This window comes from Amphiura filiformis, chromosome 1, assembly GCF_039555335.1.
Source record: "Amphiura filiformis chromosome 1, Afil_fr2py, whole genome shotgun sequence".
NCBI lineage: Eukaryota > Metazoa > Echinodermata > Ophiuroidea > Amphilepidida > Amphiuridae > Amphiura > Amphiura filiformis.
The window spans coordinates 3,533,547-3,550,524 of record NC_092628.1 but is presented as its reverse complement, the minus strand read 5'-3'; the positions used below and the strand labels follow the sequence as shown (position 1 = coordinate 3,550,524).

The 16,978-nt window shown below is 36.2% G+C and overlaps 1 protein-coding gene and 1 long non-coding RNA gene across 3 annotated transcripts; both read right to left on the bottom strand.

Annotated features, from left to right (window-relative positions):
• Positions 1 to 296: 296 nt before the first annotated feature.
• LOC140165308 (uncharacterized) lies at positions 297 to 6,683 on the bottom strand. Of its 2 annotated transcripts, XM_072188650.1 has the most exons (7): positions 6,473 to 6,683; positions 6,045 to 6,185; positions 5,486 to 5,852; positions 4,205 to 4,282; positions 3,702 to 3,943; positions 2,765 to 2,953; positions 297 to 1,554 (listed from the first exon to the last, which is right to left on the bottom strand). In XM_072188650.1, coding segments are annotated over exons 3-7 (534 nt in total). In that variant the 5' UTR covers positions 5,510 to 5,852; positions 6,045 to 6,185; positions 6,473 to 6,683; the 3' UTR covers positions 297 to 1,553. The 2 variants fall into 2 exon arrangements, with proteins under 2 accessions (XP_072044751.1, XP_072044747.1); XM_072188646.1 differs by lacking the exons at positions 5,486 to 5,852; positions 6,045 to 6,185; positions 6,473 to 6,683 and having other exon boundaries at positions 4,205 to 4,356.
• A 1,306-nt stretch (positions 6,684 to 7,989) lies between these two features.
• Positions 7,990 to 15,042, bottom strand: LOC140165300 (uncharacterized). The gene is made up of 3 exons (XR_011860672.1): positions 14,979 to 15,042; positions 9,548 to 9,664; positions 7,990 to 8,079 (listed from the first exon to the last, which is right to left on the bottom strand). It is a non-coding gene; the product is annotated as an uncharacterized lncRNA (long non-coding RNA).
• Between the last annotated feature and the right edge of the window lie 1,936 nt (positions 15,043 to 16,978).

Here is a 16,978-nt window from a genome sequence, read left to right as displayed (position 1 = left end):
AAATTAAAAACAAGAAATAGAATTTTGATCCATGTTTTGAAATTTTGTAGCCGATGACCCCTTTTTATTTTTCAAATTTTATACCCAAATTTTGTTATACCCAAAGACCTCCTTTTAAAAATACTGATAGGCCCCTACTTCCTGATGCTGGATAGGAACATACCCGTCACTTCTAAAGTTGAGTGTCCCCGGGCTCTTGAGCAAAACCGAGTCGTATAGGTTTGGTAGCAATAGTGGCTAAATTGGACTCTGGACTGATATTGACTAAATTTAAACAATCCTGCACAATGAGAGGTATTAGTGCTAAATAAAGGAAATAATAAGGGAGAACACGAAAATATTTGCGACCTAGTTTATACCAACCGACGCCTATTATTGCTTAATTGCTTTGATTACAGTAATCATGATAATGAAAAATACAGAAAAGGGACTTTGGAAACATTCACTTGATCATTTCGTATTTTGTTTATTTCATTTGGTTTTAAGTTGGTAACGAATTATTCACTCAAAATTATCAAATTGAAATCACAGGGGAAAATATGCACACAAATTATCGAGAAATATATTCTGATATAAAACATACTACTTCACACAAAAGTATTAATGATATAAGTTTAACAGGATTTCAATATTTCATCATCAGGAGATTTTTCACAATTTGTAATGTACTATTACGTCATAGCGTCGTCTGCATCAAATACTGTTGTAAAAATCTAAAAAAAGCTGCCTCGTTTGAGTTTTTATTATCATCATTGTATTTCATTTGTTATTCAATATTTCGGCATGATTATTTCTTTTATGGGCATGAGATTGTAATACTGTGATAACGCCTCAATATTAATATATAAAGTTAAGGAATCGGATAGCAACGTTTGCATAGATTTTTTGTGGGACCTGAGAGCACATCAGCTACACCGATCCCTTAAGTACAATTTAATAACAATATAAATAAGACATCACACGAGGCAGCCTTTTGAGATACGACATTTATGATGCAGACGAGTGATATGAGCCAAGATTCTTTCATTATACTGTTGTCCTTTAATATGGCACGATCCAGGATTTTCTGAAAGTTTGCCAAAGTATAAAAATGCGGCATTGTTTATTTACCACGCTAGTTTTGAACATAAAGCAACTCAGATGTCAGAACAACATACCTATAAGTATAAAACTATGAGCAAACAACGAGAAGCTTGTTATAAGCACTAAATTAAGGAAGTACTTCCCGATATTTCCATACCCGAAACTTTGCTGTATATCATAAGCTGATCTTGTAATTATCAACTTTATATTTGAAGTCGATAAGGTTCATTTTACATTATGATTATAGTCTAAAGCACATACCTTCAAATAAAAAGTGTAATTACAATTGTTTCATTCTGAAAGTCATTTTTATAATAAATAATGTGTATTGCATAGTATCAAAATTCATCATAAGCCGGCAACAAAATAATAAACAGGTTGGCCAAATCGTGATTACTCTCGCAGCAATTTGTGACGTGTGATAATCCTTTTGGATCATGTGTTCCGTGAGTGTCTCATGGGTTGCTGAATCTGAAAATTAAAAAAAGATGCATTTCATGGGTTACAGCACTGTAAAAACAGCATTGCAATGAAAACCTGAACACTTGTACAGTGAAGGTGTAGGGGTGTTAATTTATAAACACTAAAATAACACTAAAACACGTAAAAAATATGAAGATGTTTATGTTTCTTAAGTGTTTATTAAGTATTGCTCTGCTGTCCAAAGGGAGATTATTTGTCTGATGCTTATATTATTTTACCACTTCACTCTTGTTGTTCCTAAGATGCTGTAAAACCACTGATTGGCCCATGTGGTTGCATTTTATAGTGCCTTGGTGCCTACCCAGCAAACACAAAAACGTTTTTAAAACGTTTTAAATAAGTTATATTTTGGCTTTTGGTTTAGGTAAAAACGTTTTAATAACATTAAAATGTCGGGTTATATAAAGGTCATGAAAACGTTTTAAAACGTTTAGTATGAAAACACACTACAACAATATTTCTAAAATGTTTTCAAAAATGTTATTGTAAACTATTTTTGCAAACATTTTTTGCCAAATATTTTGTCAACACTTAAATAACATTATGTTTAAATATTTTCCCCCAGCAAACACAGAAATGTTCTTAAAATGTTTTCTTCAAAACGTTTTAATAACATTTAAAAGTCGGGTTATATAAAGGTCATAAAAACGTATTTAAAACGTTATTGCAAATATTTTGGGCAAACATTTATTAGAATTAGAATGTTTTATATCAGGTTTTCAAAAATGTTTTTGGAATGTTATTAAAACGTTTTTATACCCTTTATATAACCCGACATTTAAACGTTTTCTGTAAAACATTTTGTGTTTGTTGGGCAGTAGATTATCAAAAAATGTTTTTTAATGTTATGAAAACGTTTTATACCCTTAATATACCCTTTATATAACCAGACATTTAAACTTTTTCTGACAGCATTTTATAACCTTTTGCGAATGATGTCGAAAACGTTTTGTGTTTGCTGGGTATATAAGTTCTTGACTTGTGTCACTCCTCATGGGCTATTGTTCACTCTAGCATTTTATTTAAAAAAATCCAATAACCCAATAACAAACAAACAAAAACAAAAGAAAACCCGGTTTCTCTCGATGCTCTCTGATACTGTGTGTTTTTTAATTGGCGGATGCTCGAGAGTATTAAGATTTTAAGTGTTTTCATATAGGAAAATAGAATACAAAGAGCGTGGCTTTTGCCAACTTACCAGAAGTACTGATCTGTTATATTATCTACTCTATACGGGTTCCGACTGGTTTCTTCAGTAGGCGGCAAAACCCTTACTTGATCTGGTCTAGTTTGTGGAAATGCATCTCTGCCAAATCTTTGGCGAGGAGGTGGATGATTATCAGGTCTTTGTGGTAGTTTGCGTCTAGCATCAGGAATATTCTGCTCTCTGTTTACATAAGGAAGTATGTACATGATATCAATGAGTCAGAAGGTCTCATACAGTGGTGTAGGCTAGGGGGGGGGGAGTGGGGCCCCCCCCCCCCCCCGCTCATCATAACCGTCGGTACATCTTATGCCGTCGGTACACGACGGATCTTGATGAAGAAAAAAATGGGTCAACAACGGACAAAGTGTGCACTGTGTATGGTGAATAAACACGTACAACGCAATCTGACTGTTTACGTCGCCACATAGATTATAGTATTATATTCACAACTTGTGTTGGTAAAAATATTTCCGTCGATACGTTGACAAGTTTGTGCCCCCCCCCCCCCCTTTCCGAAAATACGCCACTGGTCTCACATACCTCATTCGTTCTCCCTCTCTCGCTCGTACGTCGGTTGGAGGCCCAGTATGTTAAAAGAATTATTTTTAACTAGTTTTAACAGAATTGTGATTGAATAACAACATCCGAACAGCAACGCACATTTACCACATTCCCGGGCCACATTCAACTGGTGTACATTTCCCCCTGCATTTCCGCTGACTAACTGACAAAAGTATGGAGGCCGTGGCCCCGCTCTCCTCTTTTCGTACGCCGCTGTCAAAGACCCGTGTCTAGGTCATTTACATGCACAAGATTCTCGTTGTGTCCGAGTGTTGTCATGTGCAAGTCCGCATACGCACACACCCCACCCCTTCCATACACACACATCCGGGATGAAACCCCACATCCACTTTAGCATTTTAGTTACCTTGCGAATGGATTACCAAAATCTGGTGGCATACCCTCATTCCTTTCATACATAGGAGGCATTGATGTTACTCTTTCCCGTCTGTTGACAGGTGGAGCATCTCTTCCAAACCTCTGAGGAGGTCTTTCTACTTGGTGTTGTCTACCGTCTTGGTTTGAAACCAAGTATTGGTTTGAACGGGATGGTTGTGGGGCCCAAGGAGGACGTTGTGGCGAGGGACCAGCCGGTGCAGATCTGACGGACTAAAAAGATAAAATGCATTATAACGTCGCGATTTTCGAATATTGATTAAATACCGTTATTAAACTGTTCGACAAGTCGTTCTTTTTAGTGTGAGAAAACCACGACTTACCCCTTGGAAATTTATACATATTTGTGTGTGTGTTTGATGTTAGACAATAAGACGCATAATAATAGATAGCGATATCAATGCCCATGCTTGAAGAATGAATTTAGTTAATACACACGTGAATGCCTTCGTCATTGCGTAACTGGTTACTTACCTCAGTTGCATCGGATCCATTTGGTGCATTAACACGGGCTCTTGGTAACATCACACTCGAAGGACGATCTGGATAGGGCTGATTAATATAACAGTAATTTCGTTTCATTCCGACTTAAATCTGTCATATTGGGATTAACTCACAATGTGGAATTCTGGATATTCTGTATTATCTTGGGGATGCTCTATTGTTGCATGATTATTTGCCATAAAGCATAAAGTGAGCTTTAGCATGTTTACTTCAGACTTAGTGGACCGTATTGCCACAAAGAACTCAACAGAACCAGCTAATATGCCGACAATAAATTATTGACACACCCATTAATGTATACGGAATCAGGTACAAAATATGATTTACGCTACACAGTCCTTAAGGGATCTAGAATGAGCGTTTATTGCGTTTCGACAGTATTTTTGAGGGACATGAGAGCACCTCAGACCTATCGAATTGCATTCTGAATACGAAGCATGTCTTTCTGATATCAAATAATTTTCATTTTTGAAAATCACAATATAATACAAATTTTATGACAAATTATAAAAATTTAATATTTTTCAAATTTTTGATATATAACAGTCCTCGAAGTAAATTATATATATCTAATGATATATTCTTAAAGTGTATGTAGCTGGGAGGAAAAGCCGACGGTCAATTGAACATTTTGACCTTTCATATTGAAGATATGGATTTTTCCCCCCAAAAGACCTATTTTTTTTGGTGTTTTGGGAAAAAAATCCATATCTCCAATACGAAAGGTCAAAATTTTCAATTGATCGTCGGCTTTTCATCCCACCTACATACACTTTAAGTATAAATCATCAGATTTGTAAAGTTTACTTCGAGTACTGTTAAATATCAAAAATATCAATTTTTAATGATTTGCCATAAAATGTGTATGAAATTGCGAATTTCAAAAAATCAAAATCAAAATCAAAAAGCACATTCTTCGTATTCAGAATGCAATTCGATATGTCTGATGTGCTCTAATGTCCCAAAATAAATACTGTCCAAACGTTCATACCCCAGCCCTTAAACAAATCATATTTTACCAACGTTTTAGCTGAAAAAGACAACCAATTGCCACATCCAAAGGGCACTTTTTGTACAGCTGGACTGCATACGGCCAACTGATTCCCATTTTGGGTGATATATTGCTCTTGTTTGAATGACAAATTGGGGAACTATGTCAAGAATATAAATTGCTAAATGCTTAAAGGGACTGCAGCGTCACTTCCTCTCTGAGCATTCTCAATACTGGTAAATAGAACAGTAATTACTTACATTCATATTTGGCATTTTCATCATAACCTTAGCGATATGTTGGATTCGTTCCCGTTCGGATTCCGTTAAGGATTCTCCATCGGATCCAATACTCGATAAGCTGTCATTAGAAGCCCCATCATACCATGCCGACCTAAATCCATAACAAGCCTCTCCTGGCTTGGGAAAATATCGTGACCTGAGCTTGAGCGACTGGTACGGCCAACATCGTCATCGGCAGAAGATGAGTTTGCATGATCTGCTGCGGCCATATGTCTTTTATAGTTCTGCTGAGAGTGTAGATAGAACAGTAAAACCAGTACCAAGGCCAGGAAGATAGCAGCCCCAACGGATCCAAGAATGATTGCAAGGGTATTGTCATGAACAGCTGCAAAAAACAAGCCAAAATGTTCCCTTTGCTAAAAAGTATAATCGCAATATACCAAGAACTTAATTTGAACATCCACAAAATGTATGCGATCTTTTACAATGCCTCTTGAAGATTATGACGTCATATGACGTTATGAAAAGGCAAGTTGCTCCAATGTAAAAGACAAAGATAATTAACTTTTTCACTCACGTATAGCACAGTCGATTCCGGGTACTGTTTTAAATTTATCTATGAAGCCTTCGATACATTGGCAAGCATAACCATCGGTTGTGTCCGTACATTCGGCATATGCATGGCAGTCATGAATACCTAAATCACATTCATTCAAAGCTACAAGAACGCAAACAAACATAACGAATTAAATACAGTTCATTCACAACAATACATTGTAAGGAACCACATGTACGCAGCAACTAGACTTATACGGACTTCAGAGGACGGACGTGCGCGCGTACCAATTCATACCAATAATTTGAGTTATTTTAGGTCAAACAAATTGTTGTCTCTCAGACCGGCGCCCTTGGGCTTTTGCCACCATTTATTCAAGATATCTCAAATAAACACATATCATCAAAAAAAAGACCAAGCAAAATCTATAAACAAAAACGTGAACTTACGAGTGATGCGGAGTGTTCCATTTTTAGGAGTAATACCGCCTAGGTTATTGTCATCAATGGCCTTTTGAATGTCATCTTCAATGTCTTTGAGAGTTTTCTTAGAATTAGGATTCATCTTCAATTGGAAGTCTGCAACAACACTACCAGGACTAAACCAAAGCATCTCACAGTTTGGGTAAGGACTGTCGTAAGGTTCACCAAAACCAACGGCAATCATCTACAAGACAGGATTAAGAAAAGCGATGTTATCATAATGATCCATACAGATTAAAAAACGTATTAATCTAATCACTCTTTTGCATAGACCGTCAATACAGACACTTCTGCAATCGGAGGTGCCGGGTTCAGCCACCTCTAAATTTCATCATCTGATTACCATGGTTACTCTTATTACGTCTGTACTTAAACCATTGAGACAAATCAGTCCACATCTACTTATTGTCTTAAGGACATTAGGACGTGTCACGCTTAGACTATGTTCGTCATTTTAATGGGAAGAAACACCATGTTGAGTCAACCACATATGTGACCCGGCAGCACAAATGAGCCGTAAATTCCCTAAATTGTATTCTGAGTTACGGTGTAAAATATGTACGAAGGTCATATTCATCGGTAACTTAAGCTGGCCCGACATCCGTCTCATTTCGATAGTCAAAAACTAATCAATAATCCTATTGTTGAAGTGGATAATAAGCTTCTACCTTAGATGGCTATAGAACTTTTAATAGCTCTAGTCTTTGTTTGCTTATATTGCTCAATCCTGTTCAAGTGGTAGGTTACCAGGCATTGTATTTTGTACAGGTATGCACAGGGTTAGCGGTGACCTGCCGAGGCCAGGGGTCCAAATGTGCAAATAAAGGGGTCCAGGCATCTAATTCTACACAGACGCACAAAATTAAGGGGTCCAAATCACGGGGACCTGCTAAATCAAGGAGTCCTGGACCCCAAGACCCTTAAAACGCTACCCTGGGTATGCATAACCAACAATTAACAATGAGAGAACTTTCTTAAACCTCGTTGACTTGGGGATGATTTGAAATGACTGCCAATTATGACTGTTTGATATTTATTTATTGCCAACAATGTGGAAAAAGAGACACATGTAAAAACGTAAAAAGCTATAATTTTGTTGAAGGAGCAAAGTTTAACAAACCATAACCCCGCTTCTGGATATCGTTTGAAGTCAAATGATATACCATTTTTAAGTTTATGATGTTTATTTTTAAACACGAAATAAAACAAAATTGACCGGGGAGGAATTTACGGCTCATTCGCCGTGGACGGTCACATAATGTCAATGGGTAATCAGAGATACACCCTACATAGCGCTTACCTTTTTCGGTCAAATGTGTACCGTCTTTGGATAACCCTTTTTTAAAGTTCAGAACGTGTGAGTGGCCTGCATTGTTATTTTTGTTTGAGAAAAATTGTCACAGCTGACCGGCTGTGACTAATATTAATGGAAACTTGTTTACTTACAGCAGAACGCAGAACATATTCATATTCCTTATACAGTGCTGATTTTGGATCTTCTAAATCCGAATCCCACTCTGCAGGTTCGCCAGTAAATTCCAAAATTGTTAATTCCCCCTCAACGGGTTTATGTTCTGTATGAAAAGAATAACAAAATATATACAAGGTAAGGGCTAAAAACATGACACTAGTACTTAACCATGAGAAGTTTATAGTGAGGTTGCGATTTCCATTGCGCCATGGGCCTCACGGCCTTTAGTAACAAACGGCATGGTGCCCAATGGCACATGCAGCATGGGAGGAAAGGTGATTTCCGGGGGAATTTGACGAAAATGAAAAAAAAAAGGTCTTAGAAATCTAAAATAGGCAGCTTCCCCCTTCCCCCTGCCTACCCAATAATGCATCCGTTCAACTCACCCATCTATAATTTTACAGCTTACAGCACGACAGGATTGTTTCATACACATCTGGTTTATTGAAATTCAAAGAGCGCACACACAAAAAAAAAACCCGCAACATATTCATTTTTCAGCAGCCAACATGTCAAACACCATCATGATGTTTACTTAACGGACTGGCGAGCATGTAAATAACACTATTGCTGCATACTAAAGTCTGCACAAAAAGTAATGCAGCTGTTATAAATACGCCTATAGCTTCAGAACTAATAATTGTTTTCACAATATTTCAACATAGAAGGATGATTTATTTACGCGCATTTTGATACCCCATTTGTCAAATGTCGTTCAATATTAACAACACAGTAGAGCTTTTAAAGAAAAATACCCGAATTTAAAAGTTGCAGTTTACAGCGATCAATGGTTATTGTACCAGCACTGTAGCACGTAAAGCCCGCCATTATCTTCGCGCTTACTTCAAATCAATACAAATAGCTGCAACCTTTAAATTCGGGTAACTTTCTTTCAAAACACTGCTGTATTGTTAATATTGAACACAATTGGACACATTAGGTGTCAAAATGCGAGTAAATGAACCATCTTACTTTTTATGTTGAAATATTGTTCTGAAGCTATATAACAGCTGCGTTATTTTTTGTGCAGACTTTAGATTTAATACACAACAGTCTATGTCGACAACTTGCGGGCTTTACGCGTTTATTTGTGTAAACGATGTAAATCGCAATCTCTTTTGCTGTACGGGAGGCTCGGGAGCTCACACACACCCCACACACAATTTTCTAATAATAAGTTTTTCAAATCTTTAAACTTTAACGTCGATAAACACAGTATTTTGAAGAATGTTGTTTTCGACTAACAAAATTCATTTCTTTGAACCCCGAATACAAAACAAAAAACCAGCAACAGTTTTCTCAATTCAGTGATAAACAAAGTTTTTCAATGCAAAATGGACAAATTCTGTTTATTTTTGTGAACAAAATAAGCTACCAATATACATAGTTTATCGAAAAACCAAGTTTATAGATAAACTTTTTATTATTTATCATTTGGCATAATAAGAAAAACGTTCTTATCGATCGACGATATATATGTTAAGTACAAAATGTAATTAAAATTGTATGTTTATATTATAGAAGTAGAAGAGACGAAAATCTATTAAAAAAGCCAATTTTTATCAACTTACTGTAACATTTTTTATCATTCTTATTATTTTTATGTCTTGTGTAGCCTTGCCGACAAACGCAAACACCATTCTCGCAAAGTTCCGTCTTTTTGTCACAATCTCCGTCATCATCACACGCTGTATAATAAATAAGATAGGAATTATATTGTGTTAATTTCTAGAGATATTTCAGCATAGTATAAATTATGTTGCAACACTTATGCCCTTGGAACATATTAGTAGCAAATAGGATAAGATCTATGTTATCCTAGCAACAAGGGCCCTGCCACGTTTTTTTGCAAAAGAAACACATCAATAAATTGATTAATTAATTAAATTGATAAAAAGAAGAAAAATTCAAACGAAATTTAAGCAATTAATAATGATAATAATAATAATAATAATAATAATAATAATAATAATAATAATAATACTAATAATATTGCATCGTAAAGGAATTGTCTTGTGAAGCCTTAGCCACAAAACTTCGAAAAATTTGTACCCTCGACCTGTTTTTGTCAGCAACACACTTTGTTTACAAATATGATTAAAAACGCTGAATTTTTCTTTCTCCATTATTTTTCTTGAGGCATTACCTATATAAGATTGTTTTATCATTGGTCATAGCGTCATCAGATACGTGGCAATCAGCAATAACAGCAACCCTCTGAAATTCACAATTACAATACTAGAACGCGGCTTTTTAATTTCCATATGCCTAAAATCAAAAGTTCAGCTGGCACTATACTTTCTATTACAGTGCAATACGGGATTGGAACATGCTTCCAAATGATATCAAAAACATCCCCATCCTAATCAATTCAAGGGTGCAATAAAAAACATCTCAGTAACGGCTAATTTCCTGTGAGGTATGTTGTCCAACGTGTGCTTTCTTTCTTCTTTTGTTGTTTATGCTCTGCCTCGCCAAAATCTTTCTATTAAGGACCCCATTAGAAATTAACCTGAAACATTGGCTTTATGGGTTATCCTGGTTCTTAGTGGATTTTTTATCTTCACTTTATATATCTTTTTACTTTTTATTTTGTCAAGTGTCATATGTAATGTATTTTAAATTTGTAATAAATATATGTATTTTGTATTTTTATAATGCTGTTTTTATTTAATTTTGTATAGCAATATCTTCTAGATTAAATATTGAACACAAATGATACACGAATATTAAATCAAAAACAGTTTACAGTTTCCGAGTCGGATTGACTACGCAATTACTCACTACTTGTGGCTCACTACTTTCTGCGTTGCTACTCATTATTGTACTTACTAGCGTTGTAACGGTAATAAACTGGCCTCAAAAAGAAACTTATAATTTTTCACAAGGTCATATCTTACAATCCTCTCCATAAAAATGAACAAAAATTACACACACGATTACTTCAATACTCTACTCTAAACACATGTCAGTAACCAAGCAGTTGTCCAACTGACACAACAGCAAAAGGCACTGACATGGAACACCTTCCTGGACCAAAAGTCACATCCCAACAGATTTCTTTTGTTGGTTCCAATTATTCGCCTGTGAATGTGGTCCCGGAAGCTGTTCTGTGTCAGTGCATTTTACTGTTGTGTCAATTGAACAAGTGCTTGGTAATCCTGTGTGCAATTTTTGTTCATTTTTATGGAGAGCATTTTAAGATATGACCTTGTGAAAAATTATAAGTTTCTTTTTGAGGCCAGTTTACTATAATACACCCTTTTACCGAAGAATCACGCAAACTACCTACGATGTGAACATACCTCCCGGTGATGGTTCCAGTGGATCAAAGGGTGTGGTTCCGGCATTTGCTGTCACGTTTGATGATACAGTTTCCAAATTAGACGTAGATTTGGTAGCAGGATCTGTTTCGGAGCCACTTGGTGAAGCTAAAACAGTTGATTCAGTTTTCACAGCCTCTGATATGGTTATTGGGGACGGGGATGTTCTGGAGTCCATTGGATTTGCTGTAGACTTTGCTGATTTATTTTGTGCAGGGAACATACCTCCAATATCATCAATACGATCTAGATCCATTGGTGACGTTTCAATAAAGGAATAAGTTTCTACATCGTTCGGGGTGGTTTCAGTACTTGTGTCAACTTCGGGAATATTTTGTGGTTGTTTTGGTATGGCCTTGCTAAGAGTATAATACTCTAAATCATTTAATGTAGTTGCTGGAAACGGACTAGTTTCTGATCGTACTTTTACAGGTGAATTCATTCTTGGGAAGTCTGGTGTGCTTTTGATATTAGTGTTACTTTTCCAATCTTCTGTCGCGATTTTGGTTGATGAAGTCATTTGCGGGTTTCTTGTGATGTCTGGACTAATTGTCGATCTCTCTGATGTAGTTTTGGCAAAAGGCTGTTCTGATTCGATCTTAGTGTCAAAAGCAGTTCCTAAATTCATCGATGTGTCTTCAGGAGTGGAAAAAGATACCAGTTGCTGTGATATCTTTTCTACAGTTGAATTATTTTCTATATCTTTTAATGTGGATTCGGGACTATGAGTCCATTGCGAGTTTAATGATCCTCGGCCTCCTGTTGTTGCTATACCAAGAGATGAATTGGTAGGAGGATATTCCGATTCTGTTTCAGAGTTAGGATACGTTTGCATTTCATCAGATGTGTCCATGGCAGTGGATTCTGTCCTTGTGTCTCCTTTGAATGTGGTCCCAGTAGCGGAACCCATCACAAATTTTGTTGATAGGTTTTCTGACGTGGTTTCTGCTGGATTGGCATAAGTAGTAGTTCTCACATACGCAGAAGTTCTATGCAGGCCACTATTTCCTGTTCTTTCTGATGTATTATTTGCAGGGGAATAAATCTCTGTGTCTTTTGAATTAGTTTCGACGGGTGGCACAGGTGACAGACGCGTTTCCAAATATTCTTGCGTGTTGTCAACACTGTAAATAGTTCGCGGATCAACAGATGTGATATCCGCATCACTTTCTGGTGTGGTATTAGGATAATTGTGCAGATTATATATAGTGTAGTCAGTAATGACACTACCTATTGGAGATTCTGAAATAGTTCCAACACCAGCATTAAGTTTAGTGGCTTGCGATGCGGTTTTAAAAGCATAAATACTTCTAGTTCGCATCTTCTCGGAAGTGTTCTCTACAGAGGGACTAGCCCGAATACTATCAGATGTACTTTTGTCGAAGCGATTGAATTCCGATTTTATTGTTGAAGTTGCCACACTTCTCAACAATACAGTTGGCAAATTTATAGATGTGGCATTGATCGTAGGCTGCGTTTGTGGACCTGATGGTGTGGTGTTCACTGGAAGACTAGTTTCAGGGTGGTAGATCGAGGTAGTAGTTACCAAATGAGTAGCTCCAAGTTCTTGTGTAGGAGTGGCTGTTATATAAGAGCATGCTCATAGTAGTTTATTAAATGTCCATCAATAAGACATCAACATAAGTCATAATCATATGCTTAGTAATATAAAGTCTGCACAAAAAGTAACGCAGCTGTTATAAATACGCCTATAGCTTCAGAACTAACAATTATTTTCAAAATATTTCAACATAAAAAGAAGGATAATATTTTGATACCCAATTTGTCCAATTTTGTTCAATATTAACAACACAGTAGTGTTTTGAAAAAAAAAAATACCAGAATTTAAAAGTTGCAGCTATTTATATTGATTTGAAGTCAGCGCGAAGATAAATGGAGTGTAATACGTGCCACAATGCGTGTGTAATAACAATTAATCGCTGTAAACTGCAACTTTTAGATTCGGGTATTCTACTTTAAGAGCACTACTGTGTTGTTAATATTGAATAACATTTGACAAATGGGGTATCAGAATGCGCGTAAATAAATCATCTTTCTTTCTATGTTGAATTATTGTGAAAACAATTATTAGTGTTACTCTTTGTGCAGACGTTAGTTGGTTTATCACCATTTTAGGTGATTGGTTATTGGTTAACAGATAGCTGGCTAACTACAAGTAGTGTTAGTTTAGGTAAAGAATAGAGAGTTATAGGACTGATTGATGAATTGTAAGATTGTTGGTCGTGTATTACATGGAGGATGAACCAGATTGTTAGTAAAATCATATTTATAATGTATATTGTTTTCAATTCCCATAAATAACCTTAGCCTTTCCAGGAACTGTACATCTATCATAATATTTTTTGATAACAACTTGCGTCACAATTGATCTAGTATAGAAGGTAGAGAATTTATTTCAATCTTATATACGCCATTTTTTTTGGAATTAATGGAATTAAGTGAAAATTAATTCTGTAAAAACTGTAATTTTTTAATGTAATTTTCACATTAGACCCAACAAAAGATTACCGTTTTGTTGTTATGATAATCTAATCTTTTGATTTCGTAAATAAAATTAGGTAGGGTCTAATGTGGATTTAGGATGCAAACTGGAACAATCCAATGCCTTGTCAAAAGCATTTGCTTCAAAATGGAGTTCGGATGCACTTCGTAATACAACTTCCGCTATTTGCGGGAAACCACATGCACAGCAGAGCACGTGGCCGCCATATCAAAATCGATTTTATGTATTGTGTATGTAGGCATATTCATAGGACCCTCGTATTAATGGTCTCTATGCGCTTGAGAATTCAACAATATAAATAATGGTAGCTTTATTATAATACACATTAATGTTTTAAGCAGATAAAATTCCAAAATATGATCTATTAATATTATATATGTTTCAATTTTTACGATAACACTATCAAGTCCTTCGTGCTCGAGCGGTCTAAGGCGCTGGTCATATGGTATACGTGATAGCGGCGCAGTGCAGCGTGGGTTCGAGCCCCGCCTCTGCCTAATTAAATTTCCTTCTTTTTTTAAATTTCATATTATGTTAGGGAAATGTGGCTGGGAGAATGTATGTTTGGCGAAGAGTGGTGTGGATGTTATCCTGGCTAAATGAACCATTTTCAAACAGCCAAAATCAACTCAAGGTCTTTGAACGGGTAAACCTGAACAAGCGGCAGCAAATGTATACGAAATGAAAATATGGTATTCAAGCAATGAAATTATGTGGTAGAGAAATTGTAGCATAATGTATTGATCATAGTAATGATGCACGACACTAAGCATACCTGTGAATAAGGCATTAGCTGATTGAAATAAAGTAAAGGAGGTTAATGTTCTTAATCCTCCAGTAGTTTGAAGCAGCAACGTTTGCAACGGTTGAGTTGCCTGATGAAGTCTAAAGGTTCTAGACGTAACGTAGCAAGCTTGCAAAAATCAATTTACAGTATTTCACACAGTTATTTTCAAAGTTTGAAAGGTTAAAACGCATGCTTATTTTGCCAAGATCAGCCCATTGTTAATGGTAATGATTTAAATCATTTGCTCCACCGCAAAATATATACAAAATTAAAAATGAGATCTTGAAAATAATTGCGATGTTAGCGGCACATTAGATACAGATGTAGGAATTACATAAAAATTGCATTAATTAATCATGTTAACATACGTTTAGGTGCTGTGGTTGTGGGTCCGGCCGTCGTAGTCTTTGTTGTTACCGGTGGCTCTGTAGTCACAGTTATTCCGGTTACAATTGGCGTTTTCGGTGTCGTAGTGGTTATTATTGGCTCAACGGTTGTTGTATCAGTTATTCCAGTTACAATTGGCGTTTTCGGTGTCGCAGTGGTTACAATTGGCTCAGCGGTTGTTGTATCAGTTATTCCAGTTACAATTGGCGTTTTCGGTGTCGCAGTGGTTACAATTGGCTCAACGGTTGTTGTATCAGTTATTCCAGTTACAATTGGCGTTTTCGGTGTCGCAGTGGTTACAATTGGCTCAACGGTTGTTGTATCAGTTATTCCAGTTACAATTGGCGTTTTCGGTGTCGTAGTGGTTATTATTGGCTCAACGGTTGTTGGATCAGTTATTCCGGTTACAATTGGCGTTTTCGGTGTCGTAGTGGTTATTATTGGCTCCACTGGTGTAGTGCCAGTTATATCAGTTACAGGTGGTGATTTCGGTGTCACAGTGCTTATTGTTGGCTCCACTGGTGTAGTCTGGGCTGTCGAAGTTACTACTGCTGTGGTCTGGATCGTTGTAGCAGTAATATCTGTAGGTTCAGTTGAAGGTAATTCTGTTGTAATGACGGTATATGTGGGTTCTGTTGTCATTATACTGGTTACAGGAACAGGTGATGTTACCGGATCGTCTGCATGAAAGCAAAGTGAATGAAAAGACAATTTTTATCAAAAGTGCTACATAATGGGGTGCTTATTTCCTGTGTGAGAGAACTCTCTAAAAGTAAAAGAGTGAATTTCCACTCTGCCGAGGAGTTGAACGAATGACAACCCGTTTTTGAGAGAAAGTACATTTTCTTTAGCCAATATTCACTCTTTTGAGAGTATACACACTACTTTTTAAAATCCTTTTAGAGTGAATTTTTTCAACTCAAAAAGGGGTTGTCCTTCATTTAACTTTTTTCCACTCTTTCCACTCGGTGTACATTTAGAGAGTAGGGGTGTGTTGGTGGGGTATGTGGTATGAAGGTATGTAGGGGTGTGTTATTATGCAATTGGTTTTGTATGCAGATATTTTTAGAGAAACACTTACAGCCAGACACACATAGAGTATCTGGTAAGACAACTGAGTCTCCTATTCGATTCCCGCCCTGTAAGCCACTAAGAAAGGCATCTTTAACATCCTCCGTTGTTACCATGGAACCGCTGAGGAAGTTAACATGGAAGAAAGTAATGGAACCTTCATCAAAGTTATCACGGGAGGCATTTATTGTGTAATCTCTTACAACGAGGGTTGTGAAATCATTTTGGACGTCTGTGATTTTAGCACTGTCAAAGATCGATGGCAACTGCAATGTAAAAGTGTTAAATAATTATTGGTACAATTTTACAAATGGAATAAGTTGGTTTGATTTTGAGTTCAAATAAACATGAATAGCGCTGTGATTTTTTTTAAAATTCTGCTAGTTGACAAAGTTTTATTAATTTAATCTTATTTAATTCCTTTATAAACCATTTAATTTGAATATTTACTAAGTACCGTATTATGTGTATAGGCGATTATTATTAGGGGAGTTTTAAAAATAATATAAAAAAATGGTCCACCATTCGTCAATTCGTCTCGGTATTATTGTCGATCATGTTCCATCGATTTATTCTTACCATCAAATTATTTATACTAGTGCAATATACTACATACTGCGTACAAAAGTATCCGAACACTTAAAACAAAGGCAGTGTCGTGAAGACACTAAAATTAAATAGATAAATATGATAGTCGATAGATCTAGAATGTTATACAATGCGATTTTATTCCACTAAGCTATACGCATTTGAATTAAAAAAAAGGTCGAATATGTGTTCATTCAATATCTGCGTGCTTCGAGGAAAAAGTCAATGTACATGTAAATGTCTATTTTGATAAGCTCTCTTTTTCATTCAAGTTAGGAAAAAAAGTCGTATCGTATCCATCTATCGATTACTTTATTTTGAA

Excerpts from the sequence above, each read along its gene's own strand:
- LOC140165308 (XM_072188646.1), bottom strand. The coding sequence starts at position 4,312 with ATGAAACGAAATTACTGTTATATTAATCAGCCCTATCCAGATCGTCCT. Across the intron at positions 3,944-4,204 it reads ATGGATCCGATGCAACTGAG|TCCGTCAGATCTGCACCGGC; the intron begins GTAAGTAACCAG and ends TTATCTTTTTAG. Across the intron at positions 2,954-3,701 it reads TTTGGTAATCCATTCGCAAG|AGAGCAGAATATTCCTGATG; the intron begins GTAACTAAAATG and ends TTATGTAAACAG.